Source organism: Python bivittatus, unplaced genomic scaffold (assembly GCF_059951505.1).
Source record: "Python bivittatus isolate LINGU-HERP-01145 unplaced genomic scaffold, Pbiv_v1 ctg000070_np1212, whole genome shotgun sequence".
Lineage (NCBI taxonomy): Eukaryota > Metazoa > Chordata > Lepidosauria > Squamata > Pythonidae > Python > Python bivittatus.
This window is the reverse complement of record NW_028277034.1, coordinates 1,575,386-1,593,882: the sequence shown is the minus strand read 5'-3', so window position 1 is coordinate 1,593,882 and position 18,497 is coordinate 1,575,386. Positions and strand designations below refer to the sequence as shown.

At 39.9% G+C, this 18,497-nt stretch overlaps 1 protein-coding gene across 2 annotated transcripts in view; it reads left to right on the top strand.

Moving 5' to 3' along the window:
* SCFD2 (sec1 family domain containing 2) overlaps positions 1–18,497 on the top strand; it is a 199,878-nt gene that overhangs the window by 26,226 nt on the left and 155,155 nt on the right. For both annotated transcript variants that reach the window (XM_088130741.1, XM_088130747.1), the window contains exon 3: positions 18,183–18,310. In XM_088130741.1, the coding sequence (XP_087986867.1) occupies positions 18,183–18,310 (128 nt within the window). The remainder of the gene's footprint in view (positions 1–18,182; positions 18,311–18,497) is intronic.

Below are 18,497 nucleotides of genomic sequence, written 5' to 3'. Positions count from 1 at the left end.
CCATGCTAGTTGGCTTCCATGCTCAAGATCCCAACTTAGTGTGGGATGGGAAGAGCATGGACCGGAAGGTATTCTCAGTCATTGAACCTAGTTATGGAATAGGCTTTCCCCAGAGATGCTGCTGGCCCTTTCAATTCTGGAGTTCAAGGAGATGTTGAAAACCCTTCTTTTTGAACAACATTTAACTCCTAGCACTGAGTCTTCTGTATAGAGGAAGGTACTATCATGAAATATGGTTTTTTTAGATCTTGGCTTGATTGCTACAAATGCATGTATATTTATTCAATCAAGATAGTCATCAGCCATGCTCCCAGTGGCCTCAAAGGCTATAATAATAACAGCAAAAATGTTTGTCTCCCAGGCCAAAAAAGCTTGCTTTTTTCTTTTATATAGCAACCAAAACCAATTCCTGTTATTATTCTAAATCATAGTGTCTTTGTCCATCAGCTTACATCTCAGCAAGGCTGGCCAACAATTACCTCAACCTCACACTTATCTATCTACTTTTATTTATTCATTTGTATCTCTTCTTTTTGCTTATGGTTTTCACCCAAACTTTAAAAAAAAAGAAATTGAACCTACCAGCAAAACCAAACACAATTTTTTTTGTGTTTAAGCCCATGCATAGCTGAGAAAAGCAGGGGAAAATATTTCAAACATTGAGACAGGCCAAAGACTGTGGATGAAATACGTTCAGGTGATAAAGAAATATACATAGGGATTCCAACCATGGGGCAGTGGTGCCCGCGGAGGGGGCAAAGGAGAGTCAGAGTGTTTTGCTTTGTTTTTAAATTTATATTAAAGATTTATAAGGGTTGTGCTTGTATTGCATTCACACATTTCTTGCTTGAAAATAGTGGTAAATGTTATATGTAACTGGAATTATTTGCCTTTTTGGAGCTCTTCACTGTTTCATGAGTTTGGTCCCATATCACTAAAATAATCTGGGAGATTTTGGAGGGCCAATCTGGAAATGTTAGAACAGTTCCACAGTGGCATCAGATATGCTAAAGAGATCTCATTGGGATGTAGTATCATCCTCAGGTCATCCAAGCCACAAACACATTCAGCACCTGAACTACTTGGGAAATCTCTTTCTCTATCTTGCTGCTGTTATGCTTGTAACTATGACAAACATAGAAAATGTTAAGAAAGAGAAATGCAATGCACGGGTAGGCTTTACTAGCAGTATAAGGAGTAGAGAGCCACTCACCTATATACTCTGCTGGCTCTTTTTATCCACTTATTATATTCTGCTGACAATGCAGTATTGTACTGCCATATATAACATAACACCTGCCATGCCATTTACCTCTTCTCTCTCCTTGTATAAGGAACAGAAGATCTTACCATATAGAACATAAGCTAATTGTGTGTTAGTTGGGGAATGCTGCCACCTACTGAGAGCGACAACAGTCTGCCAATATTGTAAAGAAAACTATTTAACTGTAACCTGATATCTGCAGTTGATCATTCTTAACTTTCTGGCTTTGCAGATTTAAGGTCCGATTTTCCTTAGTGGATCACATCCTGCAGTTGGGTTAAACATGAGTCCTGTATGGTTACGGATCTCCTTGGAACAATGGGTTTGCTTAAATCTTGTAGAGAATAGGGAGAAGGAAACAGATTAGAACCGCTGTAGAGTGTAAGAAAGGATCTAAAAAAGTTGAAGATTGTTAAGTTAAATGAGTATTATCAGTTAAATGAGTATTATCAGTTACATGAGTATTATCAATTACATAGTTTTAGGGCCAGGAGAGATTCTCAAGACTGGCTGTAAGAAGCAAGTGCTGATACTAGGGAGTTCAGTAGACAAAGATGAATTATTTTTCCTTTGTGACCATTTTGTTTTCTGAGCAGCTGAGTTATGTTTCCACATTCCACAACTAAGTATAAATGTCTTGTTATCATGGACATTAAAGTATATCTTAAAATTGCATATGGTATTCTGAATCCAGAGAATATTTTGTTAATACTTTAACTGATTTGTGCGTATGTGTGTGTATTCATTTTAAGTCAGTGTTAAATACAGTGGTACCTCTAGTTACGAACTTAATCCGTTCCGTGTCTCTGGTTGCAACTCGAGTTGGTCGCAACTCGAGGTAAATTTTCCCATAAGGTTCAATGTAAATACGGTTAATCCATTCCGCCCTCCGAATTTGGCCGCACCACGAGGCAAATTTCCCCATAAGGTTCAATGTAAATACGGCTAATCTGCCCTCCGAATTTGGTTGCACCACGAGGCAAATTTCCCCCATAAGGTTCAATGTAAATACATACAGTTAAACAGTTCTGAAACATATGCATTTTATTTTTAAATCACAAAAACATGAAAATAGTCGAGATGGTCGACTTTGCCATCTTGTACTCCAAGGTCAGATCAGTCACACGAATACCACGATTGTGCTTTTCTATAATGTCCTTCTTAAGTTCGATCGTCACTTTTTTCTTCAAAGCCTTATTCTTGCCAAGCCTGCTCTGCATTTTCTTTGGAGCCATGCTGACAAGCACACCAAACACCTTCCAAATGCCACAAAACACACCACAAGCCTCACCGAACGTCTCCTTGCTACCGTGATCTCGCCCACAGGAAGCCGCGACCGTGTGGCAGCAGGGAAAATGGCCGCGGATCCGGTTCGTAACTCGAGGCGGAGTTCTCAAGTCGAGGTAAATTTTTGGGGCCAGAGCTGGTCGTATCTCGAAAAATTCGTAAGGAGGGGAGTTCATAACTCGAGGTACCACTGTAGTCTTCAGATGCTTGTCCTTTGCTGCAAGCTTACAAGATGTTGGTTTGCAGGAAATGCTTGCTACAAGTTTGAGATATGTGTTTACTTTTGTGGGTCTGGCAAGTTAAAGTACTACTTTGGACATTGGTTGACCACAGCAGACAGGCCTGTGTGCATTTTAGGTAGTCAGGCATCTCCAGCTATACACTGTGCATCTCATCACAATTAGGAAGTTACCCAGAAACATAATTCTTGGCATAATTCCTATCATCTGTCATGTGTAAGCATCATATCCCACCTTTTTGTAATTAAGATTTATTTTGCTATAAGTTGGTTCACTGTTTTGACAAAAATTGAATGTATTGTTGAAGGCTTTCACGGCCGGCATACGATGGCTGGTGTGGGTCTTCCGGGCTGTGTGGCCGTGTTCTGGAAATTTTGTTTCCTAACGTTTCGCCAGCACCTGTGACCGGCATCTTCAGAGTGCAGGAGTGCAGTTCTCCCACTGCTCCTGTCTGTGCTCCTGCACTCTGAAGATGCCGGTCACAGGTGCTGGCGAAACGTTAGGAAACAAAACTTCCAGAACACGGCCACACAGCCCGGAAGACCCCACCAGCCAAAAATTGAATGATTTAGATAGTAAATCTGCCATTTCACTTGTCACCTTTATTATGGAAAATGCTTCATTGTCTTCTGAATGTAATGAAAAGCAGCAATTCTCCATTTCTGGCTGGAAGCTACAAGAAGACCGAGATCATTTCTGTAGTTGTTCTGAGCTTTTGATGTTTGATGTATACCTCGATTCTTAAGGAAGCATCTGTCCTTCCTGGTCACAGCCTTACACTAACTAACTGGGTTTACTCAGCCACAAAATAAGCAAACTTATGTACCTTTCTCCCCAAAATACAGGAAAAATTCCACAGTTGCTTTGTTCTCCTGAAATACAGGTGAAACTCGAAAAATTAGAATATCGTGCAAATGTTCATTTACGTCAGTATGGCAACTCAAAAGGTGAAACCAATATATGAGATAGACGCATTACATGCAAAGCGAGATATGTCAAGCCTTACTTTGGTATAATTGTGATGATTATGGCGTACAGCTTATGAAAACCCCAAATTCACAATCTCAGAAAATTAGAATATTACATGACATCAATAACACAAGGATTGGAAATAGAACAGTATCGGACCTCTGCAAAGTATAAGCATGCATATGTACTCAGTACTTGGTTTGGGCCCCTTTTGCAGCAATGACTGCCGCAATGCGGCGTGGCTTGGATGCTATCAGCCTGTGGCACTGCTGAGGTGTTATGGAAGACCAGGATGCTTCACTAGCAGCCTTCAGCTCCGCTGCATTGTTTGGTCTCATGTCCCTCATCTTTCTCTTGGCAATGCCCCATAGATTCTCTATGGGGTTCAGATCAGGCGAGTTTGCTGGCCAATCAAGCACAGTAATCCCATGGACATTGAACCAGGTTTTGGTACTTTTGGCAGTGTGGGCAGGTGCCAAGTCCTGCTGGAAAATGAAGTCAGCATCCCCATAAAGCTCGTCTGCGGAAGGAAGCATGAAGTGCTCCAATATCTCCCGGTAGACGGCTGCGTTGACCCTGGACGTAATGAAGCACAGTGGACCAACACCAGCAGATGACGTGGCTCCCCAAATCAACACAGACTGTGGAAACTTCACACTGGACTTCAAGCATCGTGCATTGTGTGCCTCTCCATTCTTCCTCCAGACTCTGGGTCCTTGGTTCCCAAATGAGATGCAAAAGTTGCTCTCATCAGAAAAGAGGACTTTGGACCACTGGGCAACAGACCAGTTCTTTTTTTCTGTAGCCCAGGTAAGACGCTTCTGACGTTGTTTGTTGTTCAGGAGCGGCTTGACAAGAGGAATATGACATTTGAAGCCCATGTCCAGGATCCGTCTATGTGTGGTGGCTCTTGATGCACTAACTCCAGCCTCAGTCCACTCCTTGTGAAAGTCCCCAACACTTTTGAATGGCCTTTTCCTGACAATCCTCTCCAGGCTGCAGTCATCCCTGCTGCTTGTGCACCTTTTTCTTCCACACTTTTCCCTTCCACATAACCTTCTATTGATGTGCTTTGATACAGCACTTTGGGAACATCCAACTTCTTTTGGGGCTTTCCCTCCTTATGGAGCGTGTCAATGATGGTTTTCTGCACAACTGTCAGGTCAGCAGTCTTTCCCATGCTTGTGATTCCTACTGAACCAGCCTGAGAGACCATTTAAAGGCTCAGGAACCCTTTGCAAGTGTTATGGATTCATTAGCTGATTAGAGTGGGACACTTTGAGCCTAGAATATTGAACCTTTTCACACTATTCTAATTTTCTGAGATTGTGAATTTGGGGTTTTCATAAGCTGTATGCCATAATCATCACAATTATACAAAAGTAAGGCTTGACATATCTCGCTTTGGATGTAATGCATCTATCTCATATATTGGTTTTACCTTTTTAGTTGCCATACTGACATAAATGAACATTTGCACGATACTCTAATTTTTCGAGTTTCACTTGTATAGCCAAATGCAGAAATCATACTTGCTCACTTCTCTGTCTAGTTAGAAACTTCGTTTGAAGGAGGGAGGAAAGTGTAGAGGTGCACAGAGATCGCCTTGAAGAAGGTATGTAGAGACCATTAGTAAAACTTGAGTTAGCCAGGAAAACAAGGAAGTGTGAGAAAGAAACTCAAGGTTGCCCTGCCTTGACTATCTTTGGTATAAGAGGGAGGAAAGGGAAAATACTTTTCAAGAGTCTATTATTATAGTCTGTGTCAATGGAGTTTTAGTATTTCTTATGTCTGTTTTCTGACCTTGCCTGCCTTGAGGGGTGACAAAAGGGGATTGTGCTTGGCCCCACAGTGTAATGCAGCATGCAGTCAAATAACAGGAATCCACAGTTTTAGCTGGTAATCGCTACCCATCAGACAGGTATCTTTCTCCCCTAAATGCCTTCCTTGCTCCTCAGCGGGAAAGATTTATTGGCACAGTAATTTCCTAGTTTGTTTCAGTAATCAGAGAGTGGTCCCTATGGGGACAAAAGGAGAGTTTGGATTTGTGGAGCACACATGTTGGCTTGCCTACCAAGAATACTCAACATTTAAGAGAAATTGTGTGAACTTAATGAATGTGCAATTCCCTTCTCTGGTGTTTGTTTAAAGCATATTCTCTAGAGAAGTAAATCACAGTGCATTGGTATAACTTAAAGAAACAGGCTTTTGCTTTAAGGATCCATTTTTACTTTCCACTGAACAAAGCAGTACTACTTCCCAGCACACATGCACCCTCCCAAACATGCAAGCTATTGTTAGCATTTGAGGCTGGAAGAACTCCAGGAATGTTACATAGCCTTGGGATATACCCAGATGTTTTCAGTTGAAAATCCACTGTCTGCGAACACGAAGCCCCTGGAAACACATGTCTTAACCATTTTATGCATTTGTATTAAAAAGAAAGAAAACTGTTATCCTAGAGAAGAAATTGAGGCCACTAGATATCTTAAGATCAACTGATGCAACCTCCTTTTGCTTCTCAGTAAGCAGCTATTGACATTTTTCCTTAAAACTATTGATAAAATGTTGATCACTGTATCATTGACCTGAGAGAGGGAGAGATCAGTAGGTGATCATGTATCTTTTTGTTTTCTTTCAGTATATGACCTTTTTAAAATTATGAAGGATAGTTACAGCTATTAATCATTGAAATCCATATTAAAGCCATAAGTTTGTTCAACCAATTAAGCCAAAAATGTGCGAGATTGTGCAATCTGTATTCCCTTCAGAAGAATATTTTTTGCTGTTTTCAAGAAGCTATTTTTGTAAGATTAGCTGTATCTAAGGAAAACTGTGTCCTGGACAAAATTGATCAGTTTAACTGATCCTTAGTGTGTAAGATCAAGGTAGCATCATTCTTTTGCCCATAAAATATCTTAGGTAACTTGTCATTTCAAACATGCTTGATAATGCAGCAAATATTTTCAAAACTTCCTTACAGTTTTTGATCTTTTTAATTCAAGGTAATTGAATTAGAATTAATTAATGACAAAACCCTGGTGGCATTTTATTGTGTTGTTTTCATTTTGTAAACTTGTTTTACGATTTATAAAGTGTCACATCTATAAAATAGTTTTAATGATGAAAAATACATATTTGTATCTTTCTTGAAAATCTCTTTTGAAATATGATTTTATGTAGTTCTAATTGAAAGACTTGCTAAGCAGTAAAAAACTCTCTCTATAGAATTGAACATGTATATACCAAAAATTAGTTTGCCACTTAGATCTAAGTCTAGGACTAGAAAAAAATATTTAAAATTGGAGGAACTAGTACTATGCTTCATGTATCTCTCAAATTAACTGTTGCCATATCAAACAAACTGTGCCCTTCGCACAGTCACTCACGCCCTTGTTATCTCCCAGATAGACTACTGCAATGTGCTCTACATGGGGCTACCCTTGAAAAGTATCCGGAAGCTACAGCTGGTCCAGAATGCGGCTGCGCGGGCTATTGTTGGAGCCCCGAGAAGGGCCCATGTAACACCACTGCTTTGCGAGCTGCATTGGGTACCAGTTTGCTTCTGGGTCCAATTCAAGGTGTTGGTTATCACCTTTAAAGCCCTACATGGCATGGGACCAGGTTACCTAAGGGACCACCTCTCCCCTATGACTTCAACCCGTCCCACCTGGTCACACAGAGAGGGCATGCTTCAGACCCCCTCAGTGAAAGAACTTCGTCTAGCGGGGTCCAGAAGGTGGGCCTTCTCTGTGGTAGCCCCTGATCTTTGGAACATTCTGCCCCCGGAGGTGCGATTGGCCCGCTCACTCCTGGCCTTCTGAAGGACCTTGAAGACCTGGTTCTGCCACTTGGCCTGGGGTGGGAAGGGAATACTTCAAGCAGGGGGATGGCTAGCCCCATAGTGGCCGGCTGTCCCCGCCCTGATTTTCCATCTTCTTGGACTTTTTGTTTCTAGTATTGTTTTAATTGTATATATGCTATGTATTTTATATATATTTATAGTTTTAATGTTTTTGTAACTCGCCCAGAGTCCCCTATTGTAGGGTGGGAGAGAAATTCAATAAATAAAATAAATAAAAATAAATAAACTCTTGATAATCTGTATAAACAAAATATTTCTTTTTCTGCAATCTGTAGATAAATCTGTACTTAAAGTATTTATATTTGCTTATATTATTTAGTCCAAGGTAATTATATCTGCTCATGGACAGGCCTTCTACTGATCCTGTGGATAAAGTTTCTTATTATTTGTATCACAGATAGTGGAGGCAGGTAGACTACTAAAAGCTATTTACAAACTAATATCCTTATGAAATAATTTGCACAGCTGAGCCAAATAAAAAGCTTCTCCAAACCTCTCAGGGAGAACGTTGCTCTGGTTTTGTGATATAACTCTTGGTTTTTGGCATTTGAATCAAATCATAATCACTAGCTTCTGAATGTGCCAAAATACACAGCTAAAGTTGAGTCTACTATCAAAGTAGCTTGAGGGGTTAGAATAAAATAGGGAAATAAACTTAAGTTACTCCAAAAAAAAAAAAAACTTACTTTCTTTAGTGTTTACTGTCTGGATTTTTAGAATATGGATTTGCATGTTTTGTTTTGTAAGATTGTGGGGATTTAAATGCCATTAATCATGAGATGATAATATGTTGTGAATGGGAAGCTGGGTATTGTTTGCTGTATCAGGTTGCAGTTTTTAAAACAGGTTGCAGTTTTTAATGTTTGTGAAAACAATGCCATCAAATATTTTCAGTCTGTTTTTTTGTCCTTTTCATGAAGGTCATTGTCATGGTCCCAAGTCTTTAATACTAAAACATTCTGCAAGTTTTGCCCTGTGCACTGGCAGGTTATGATCTCCCTGAGATTCTGGGTGCTAGCCCATTATATCCAGGCTGATTGCAGAACCCTACCCATTGCATGATGCAGTGGGAGTCTCCCTCCTGCTACACTGCACCACTTCTCTCCTGCCTGCCAGCTGACAGACATCAGGAGCTCGTGCAGCACAATGGGAGAGGAAACATCTGTCAGCTTGTGGGGTCTCCCTTCCCAGGTTATGCATTACAGTGGGAGTCTCCCTCCTGCTGCAGCACTCAAGGAGCATCCCCATGTCCTTGAAAGAACTGAACTCTCCAGCTGCCAAAAGTAGAACGGGCATGCAGGACAGCGCCCAGGGACAACAGTAGAGGGGATGTGCCCACGGCATTCTCATGTGGCCATTGGGAGGTGGGCTGATCCCACTCCCTAGCGGTCGTATCCACTCCATAAATAAGAGTGAAAGCTCTACTATAACCTTGACACAGCTAAGAATGATTTAACAAATATCAAGGATGATAATTTAAGGCTCCCTAGATATAGGGCTGGGATCAGATGAAGCCAACACCATGGGGAAATGGCAATAAAGATTATTGCAACATGTTTGCGCCATGGCTAGATAATGCTTTTTTGGTTGCATCTCAGGATATGAGCCAGGTGAAGGTGGTAACCCTGGCTATAGTATATATACAATCTACTGTCTTCCTGCCCAAAGCAAAATTTACCATTAGCCAAAAGTAAATAGACAGATTAATCCAAATTTCTGAGACCCTAATTTGAACTAAGTGGTACGGAATTATTGAGTTCAGTTCAAACAAGCAAAACTTTCTCTGCCCAGCTACATAATTATGAATGTAGCCCTATATAACACAGTATGAAAATGCTGGGAAAGAAGAAAAAATCCACTTCCATCTCAATCAAACCTATAAAATTCATGTTCTAGATTAACTGATATCCTGAATAAGCACCTAGCATTAGTAGCTGAGGGTGTACTATACATTTTAAAATACATTTTGGAAGTACAAATAACTTGGTGCTTTGCTGTTCTAACTTTATCATGCATTTGTGAAATAAGTTACTATACCACAGTTTTATAGGTAACATTTTTTTCAATCTCTCCAGTAGTTTATACGAAGTTTATAAATATGCATATGTATTTAGATTTAACCAGTTAAAGAAGATAAGTAATTAGTTCCATCTTCAACAGCCCTACTGTGCTGAGATTTCCCCATAGCAATTGCTCGGGCATTGTGTTATTGGAAATTCACCCAGAATCCTGTGATCTTCCATTGTTACTACAAAGCTGCAGCATGCATTGGGAATGGTTACATTAACCAGAAAGGAGAAAAAGGAGGGGGCTTGGGTATTTTCAAAGAGCTGCACATTGAACTAATGAACAGCCTGTCAAATTCACAAGCCAGGGAGAGGACGGAAGTTCCTCTCTTTCTCTACCCTATTTACCATTACTATCATGCTGAAGTGAAGATTTAGTACAACAGTGTTCTGACAGATTATTAATAAATGCCTAAAGCGGTATATGCAAGCTGATGTCCTCCAGCTGATTTGAACTACTGTACAGTTCCTATCATTGTAAATTGTTGTGAGACTCTGAAAGTTGGCAGCATAGTCACTTTTTAAATTATCATCATCATCTTTGTCTTTATCATTCCTTGCCTTGGTTGGCAAAACATTTGGAAGGCAGCAGGTTGTCTATCTCTAGGCTATCAAATGTTCAGCTTTCTCATCATGAAGCAGGTACGCATGGAGCAAAGGCCTCTATATTACCTAGCATAGAACAACCTTCTCCAACCTGATATCCTCCACACAGGTGTCGGGTCTCAAGCTCCCAAAATTCTCAGCTAGTATGACAGCCAGGAGGGTGCCTCCTGATGGAAGCCAAACCACTTATGGTCAGATAGTCACAAGTTTGATGCATTGTCACAAGTAAAGACGACATACACAGATGGTCCAATATTCCTTTGAGTATTTTGTATAAGATAAATATGATTAAGATGAATTTAACACCAAGGCTGATTTTTATGTTTTAAGAGGCCTTTCTATATTTATTTCTGCATACTTTTTCAAGCTAATTATATAACATTAAATTACTTTCTCTGGAAGAATCATTTCTTAAATTTTCATTGTGTAAACTATAATCACATTTTAGGAAAGGTGTTTTCATTTTTCATAATTTCGGGTTTGTCACTGGGTCTTTATTTTAGCTTTGACTATTGGCTGGTATAAGGAACTTCAGAATTCAGCCCCTTTGTTGGCTAAACCTGAAAGCTTTTATGTGACCCTCCACCCCCAAAAAGTCCTGACAAATATTGGGGTTGGTGTGGGTCTTCCGGGCTGTGTGGCCGTGTTCTGGAGGTTTTGTTTCCTAACGTTTTGCCAGCACCTGTGACCGGCATCTTCAGAGTGCAGGAGCACAGACAGGAGCAGTTCTCTCTGTGCCCCAGAACACGGCCACACAGCCCGGAAGACCCACACCAGCCATCGTATGCCGGCCGTGAAAGCCTTCGACAATACAAATATTGGGGTTATTTACTTGTTTGGGGATCAGATTCAGTCCACACCTAATATAAGATATACTGTAAAAAGAGGAAATGACTCATGGTGACTTCAAAGACATGTCTGTGTTGTTAACTTGGTAGCAAAAGTTTGTCTTTGCCCTTTGGGATGCTTGAACTGGGATGTTTTATCACTTTCCCAGTCTAGCCTGCAGCCTGATATTCCCTGGATTCAAGTAGTAACGAGCCTTAACCTTTCACATCCCAGACAATGCTGACCCATGGTGCCAACTGCTGACATGATATATATTAGGTTATGGAGAGAACTGTCATTCTTCTAGTCATGAAAAGCTGGTATTAGAGGATACTCTGGTTTAAAAATAGCTGATAAAACTGCTTTTTTGAGTAAATTGGCCTCTCACAACTTTGTTGTTTTGGACCCACTTAGTTCTGATCTAAGCATTTTAAAACACTTTATAGAATTTAAAGTTTTGTTTACCTGAGAGTGGGTGGTTTCTGGGGGGGTGGGGGGGGTTATTCACCTTGGCCATTTGGTCAAGATGCCATTGGTGTCTCTGAAGATCCACAGTTACAAGAAATTGAAAGAAATTTACAAGATGTTTCCATTTTACCAGAAATTGAAAGAAGTTAATGAAATTAAAATTCATTATTTATATGAACGTTATGCTAATCAGCTTAAACATTCTGGGTTTTTTAATCAATAGAAAGTCAATATAAGGTCCATGACATTTTTAAAACTTTAATTTTAAAATGAAGTTAATCCAAGAGAAAATTCTGTTTTATATATCTTGAATATGTATGTTCAACAAGGGTTCAATGCAATTGCCTTGTTACTGGAGTTACAGTTTAGAAGTTGGAATCCCACTGTTGCTATATTTGGGTCTGAAATCCCTACAGATACATTTTTTTTTTTTAATCTGCGCTCAGTCGTTACCGACTCTGCAGTGACTGCTTGGACGAGTCCTTGCAGTTTTCAAGGCAATTGTTTCAGAAGTGGTTTGCCAGAGCCTCCTTCCTAGAGCAGAGCCCAGCTGGTGAGCGCAGGAGGCGGGGTTTCCGTTGCTTTGCGCCCTTTTCGGGCGCGCACGGTTTTTCACGCTTACCGGCAACTGCTCCCGACTCCTTTTTGCAAGGCGCCGCCAGCATTTTTCCTCCCACCGGAGTGAGAGTACCCATTTATCTACTCACTTGAGTTTTCGAACTGTTGGGTTTACAGGAACTGGGGAAGAAACAGGAGCTCACCCTGCTAACGCGAAGGCTGGACTCGAACCGCTGAAGCGTCGACCATTTCTGGCCAGCAACTTTCACATTATATGTACATGAATACTTTATTATGGCCAAAGACCAGAAGTAGAAAATACTACTAAAAACAGTAAGATAAAACAAAACATTGAATATCCTCAAGGTGGTAAGCAAGTAAACTGTGTTATAACTATGGGAGGTCTTGCAACAGGCTGATGTCTCATTTTCACTGCTGCTATATTTTGCTATAATCCAAGTGGTAGAGAATGTGAAATCTGAAAAAAGATAAACTTTTATAAAAATCGCCTGTTCTTCTATGATACTGACAAAGTGGAGCTAAGATATAGGCATTATAAATATCTGTATAGGTACTACAGTAAAATATCACATGATGGATTACTTAAACATTCCCTGGTTCCACATGGGCAAACCCATTTCTCACATGGGATCTTAGAATATTTTTATATGTAATAAAGCTGAGGGCAAAATATTATGCCTAGCCCAGACAAAGCTTTCCTTAATTTGAGAAATATAAGTAGAGAGGAATAGCTGGCCATTTCCCCAAAACCCTTTGTCATAAGTCCTGTTCCTCTGTGCCAAGCTGTTTATTTCCATCTGGAACTCAGGATCATTTAATCTTTGTAAAAATATACAGTGGTGCCTCTAGTTACGAACGCCCCTCCTTACGAATTTTTCGAGATACGACCAGCTCCGGCCCCAAAAATTTACCTCGTGTTGCGAACCACCTCGAGTTATGAACCGGATCCGCGGCCATTTTCCCTCCCATGCCACGTGGTCTGCGGCCATTTTCCACCCGTTCCACATGGTCCGCGGCTATTTTTCCGCCCATTCCACATGCTCCGTGGCCATTTTTCCGCCCATGCCACGTGGTCCCGGCCATTTTTCTGCCCTGCCGCGTGGTCCGCGGCCGTTTTTCCGCCCTGCCGTGTGGTCCGCGACCGTTTTTCCGCCCCTGATGCGTGGTCCACGGACGCTGGAACGGATTAACGGTAATTACATTGAACCTTATGGGAAGATTTGCCTTGTGTTGCGACCAATTCGAGTTGCAACCAGAGTCACAGAATGGATTAAATTCGTAACTCGAGGTTCCACTGTATGTTTGGCATGATCATTCTCCAAGGATCATACAAACCTTGCTGAAAATCCATATGCTATTAGTTTTTGTTCTGTGACATTAGCCCATTGTACTATTCCATGCAGAGTACAGAAGAAAGTAAGGAATAATAAGCAAAGTAAATTCAAGGCAGTAGATAATAAAAAGAAAAGGAAATCTTAATCTAATTTGCTAATCTAATTTAATTCACACCCACATTATTCACTGTGTCTTCCTATACCCTTTTTCCTTGCAAACCATCTTTCATTCTATCGCATCCTTACATCATTCTATAGATTGCCTTTTATTCTTTAAACCTCAGGATATACACATTCAGCTAGTTATTCTAGGTATTTATTTATTTGTTCAATTTATATAACCTCCCACCTCAAGTACATGACTCTAGGCTGCTTGCAACATTAAAACAATTAAAATATATAGATATATTAAAATAAAGCAAAAAATGATGCACAGTAGCTAGAGAATCATAAAAAGCCCTCAACATAGCCAAGACACAGCCGCTGTCCCACATCCAGGGCCCCAGGCTCAGGCACAGAACCAGGTTTTCAAAGCCTCACGAAAAGTCAGCAGGGTGGGGGCCCACCTAGTCTCAGGCAGGATTATGTTCCAGAGGGTGGGTGCCATGGCAGAAAAGGCTCTTCTTCGGGGCCCTGCCAGCCAACGCTCCTTGGCTGATGGAACCCCAACATGCCTCTCCTGCTGGATCAGACAGGATGGGTAGAAGTAACAAGGAAGAGATGGTCCTGTAAGTAACCCAGCCCTAACCCATATAGGGCTTTAAAGATGACTGCCAGCACTCTGAATTGCACCTGGAAGCAAACTGGTAGCCAGTGCAGCTTGTGCAGTAGTGGTGCCACATGCTGTATGCCAAATAACAGGCACCATTAACTGCCTGTGCTGCTGCATCCTATACTAGCTGAAGCTTCCAGATGCTGTTCAAGCCCCATGTAGACTGCATTGAAGTAGTCCAAATGGGAGGTCATGAGGGTATGAGTGGCCATGAGCAGGGCCCCCCAGTCCAGGAATAGGCACAACTGATGCATAATACCAAGCTGTGCAAAGGCCCTCCTAGCCATGGCTCCCACCTGCCGTCCAAGCAGGAGCTGCAAGTCCAGGAGATTGTCCGCTGGCTCTGAGGTAGTGCTATCCATCCAGAAGCAAAGATGGAAGTTCTCCATAACCAGGATGTCCAGACCCAAAGCCACTCAGTCCTTCTTGGGTTTTGCTGAAGCCTGTTGTGCCCCATTTCAGCCCCCACAGCCTCCAGACACTGAGATAAGACTTCAATGGCATCACTTAGACAGCCTGGGGTGGAGATATACAGCTCACCCCAGACCATTGGATCACCTCATCCATTTTTTTTCATTTATGAGTACCTCATAATTCTTTACTCCGTTGCCCCTGTCAAGCACTATTACCTTCAGTATATTACTTTTCATATCCATCTCATTGCATGATCCAATTGTCTAATATTAGTTGGAAATGACTTTTCTTCTCTACCAGCAACTCAGCATTTTCTCCATACAATACAAACAATAATTGTTAAGGATATTCAGCTTGTCAGTATACACAACCATTCTGAATCTACCAAGATACCAAGACATCAAGGATGGTGGATCTTTCATGCTTAGGGAATGGTCAAAAGAATATAACATTAGGAGAACACCTGACTTGCAGCAATGGATTACTTACATTTGTGAACTGTCAATGTTTGTTTGCAACAATGGACAAAGTAGAGGACCTTCAAGCAGTTTGATCAAATCTTTCGAATTTGTACTTGAGAAAAATTTTGGGGGTGGAAAGGAGAGTAAATATGAATGCTTTCTTAACTTTTTAATGCAAGTATTTTTCTTTATTTAATAAAGAAATATTACATAATGAAGAAATTTATGTGACAAATTTGATGTATAAATAAAATAATATATGTAATTGTTTTTTTCTAATGATTTTATGCAATAAAAAAATTTGCTCCCATTTCAGTATAGTTCCCAAATAAATTAAAAAGCAATAATTTGCTTTGATTGATGAAATTAAAAGCCTATATTTGAGGGTCACTTTGGATGCTTGGTCTGAACCAGCTTCATTCTTTTGTTTGCTAGATTAATTAAGAATCAAATCTGTTTCTAAGTGGAAAGTTCTGTCCTTTATTTGTTTCTTGGCTGCACTGGAGCAAGACAGAATATTGGAAATGTATATGCAGAGACACTGCTGTACTTTGGTATTTCTTCTCGAGATCCCTTTCTTATCTATTACTTTGACTAAGACATACATTTATTATGCAAATCTGTAAATATGTCAAGCCCATGCCAGAAATTAGTAATCATATACTTATTGCTGCTTTTTGGAAAGTTCACTTCACAAGGACATGAACATATTTCCCTAGAACAATTTTCAATTTTACATTTAATTAAATCATAATCACTGTTCAGTACATAACTCCCTTTTCATTAAAACAGCTTCAGTTTATGATAAGATTAAGTTTCCTGTTTAGTTTCCAGCAAATAGCAGTTGGCATTAAGTTCAGACCAGGATAAATTCTATTTAAGATGCTACTTGAAACAGAAGTCATTATGGCAAGGGACATAATTTGAAATAAAGCACAAGACAAAAAGCTGATATGACATACTGTAATCTTCAGAAAACATCCTTAAAATTTTCGGGAACTATTCACTATCATTTGCTAAAATGTTAATTCCTAGGCTGAATCCCTTTTATCTGGCTAAGGACCTCAGAACTTGGCAAATATTCTGAAAAATGATATTTTTGTGCTTTCAGAATTGTCCTTTGAAAGCTTTCCCCTCTGGAGGAATGTCCTCCAGAATTCTTTTATAGCCAAAGTGCAGCCAGTCTGCCCCAGTAAAGTCAACCAGAACACAAATGTGTGGCCTTTGGGTCTTTTAGACCAGGCTGGGTTCATCTAGATCAGTGCTTCTCAACCTTAGCAACTTTAAGATACGCGGACTTCAACTCACAGAATTCCCCAGCCAGCATGACTAGCTGGGGAATTCTGGGAGTTGAAGTCCATATATCTTAAAGTTGCTAAGGTTGAGACACATTGATCTAGATGGTTGCTAAAATAACCAATCAGATCATCTCTAATAATGCAAATGCAGTATTCTGAGACATCAAGAGTTGAAGTGATATGTTCTATCAGAGTGTTTCTTGTCTGTTTCGTAGACCGTGCACTTGGAATGTGCTGTTTGTGAGGGCTGAAGTTGGCAAGGTGGGAAGCAAAGAGATGTACATGTGCATATCTGCATGTAAAGATGGTGCATGTTCCACTCTGGGAAAACATGGCATAAACTCTGTTACACAAAATGGCGGGAGTTTTGTGCAGACCTAAGATTTAACCCAGGAATTGAGATATACACATACAGCTAGAGTAGTAGCTCCTGTAGTAGCTAATTTTCTGCATAGAAATGACTGTTCCTAGTTTCCAGTAATGCTTTTATCTAATCATGCTGAGTCCATGAAGGTTCATGGGATGGGGTCAAGTATTTGAAAAGCGATGAATCAAGAAGTGGAAAAAGCATTTATCTCAGTGGTAAAATCATTTAACATATTGACCACAGATCTTACAAATCAACACAGAAGAATTGCTGCAAATAGCTGGTTAACTCAGAATTAAATTTTACTGAGATCCATGAGGCTTATTCTCCATAGCTGTAGATAGATCTTAATGAATTATCTAAAGCAGATAGAGATCACTGTAATTGGTTTATTAAGAGTTATTGTAAAAAGATGTCACTATGGTGATACTATTCAATTCAGAATGGCCTGTGTAATTGAAATTAGCATTCCTTGCTGGAATTATTTTCCTTTCAAATATTATTTTTGGAATGAAGATGTTGTAAGGAACATTACATGATATTTTGCCTGTTGGAATAAAATAAAAATTGAGATAGAGACAGATGTGTATTGTAGTCTATTCATCTGACCAAAAGTACATTATGTTGTTATAAATCTTTAAAAAAAAAAAGTTATTTGTTCAGACGGGAACTGACATTTGCTGTTGAGTCAAGAAGTTAAGTGTGAACGTCTGTGACTTGTTTTGTAAGCATGACTGACTTGGATCCCTTCTGAAATCCATTTTCACAGGATTGTTCATGTCTTTCATAAATGAAGACAAGCAAGAAGCAAATTAGTTTTTTGTACCCATCTTATATAAAAACTAAATGTTTCCTGCAAAGTTTTTATTTGCTTTTTTCCCTGTTCCTTAAAGGTATCCCAGAAAGATTCTGGCCCTAATCCTCACAATGTGATCTTTATGCTCAAGGTAGCACATATACATGCTGATTGCAGTCTGGTGTATTTTCATTTTCAAACCGGAATCCATAAGAAAGTTCCTAGAAATTTTGGCACAGTGTAGATCAGGAAAGCAACCAGTTTTTAAGTAGTAAGTAGAGTAGGGATAGTGAATCAGTAACATTGGTCTTCAACCTGACCTTGGGTTTAAATTGCTGCTAGTAAATGCCCAGTTTATAATAAAACCATGCTTATCTGATAGTCATGTTATCAGTCCCTAGATTCTTAACAGACAAAAGCAGGGCAACTATTGTTTTAAAAGTTGGACAATATTTCTATACTTAAAAATATACAGTGTTCTATAATATGGAAGTCACTAATCTTGGAGAAACTTGTTTGATTTTAACAGATGTTTAGTATAACTTGGGCACTTTTCCTTTTTTTAACAGAGATCCAGCTGCTAGAGTTCTGTGGGAGTCCTTAATGAATCTAAAACAGAAGGAAGGTATGATGGAAGTTAGAAGACACCTAGTGGAAGCTGCAAGCAGAGAAAATTTGCCAATCAAGATGAGCATGGGTGAGCTCATATGTCACTAACTAACTGTAATGTGAAATCTACCAGTAGTAGCATAAGTTCATAATGGTTATCCATTGATAAGTAAAGATTATTCTCATTCTTATAAGTAAAGATTATTCTCATTCGACAAGAAATAGATTTTCTGAAATAATTTGGGTTTTAATGACTGTTGTTGTGACATGGAGCC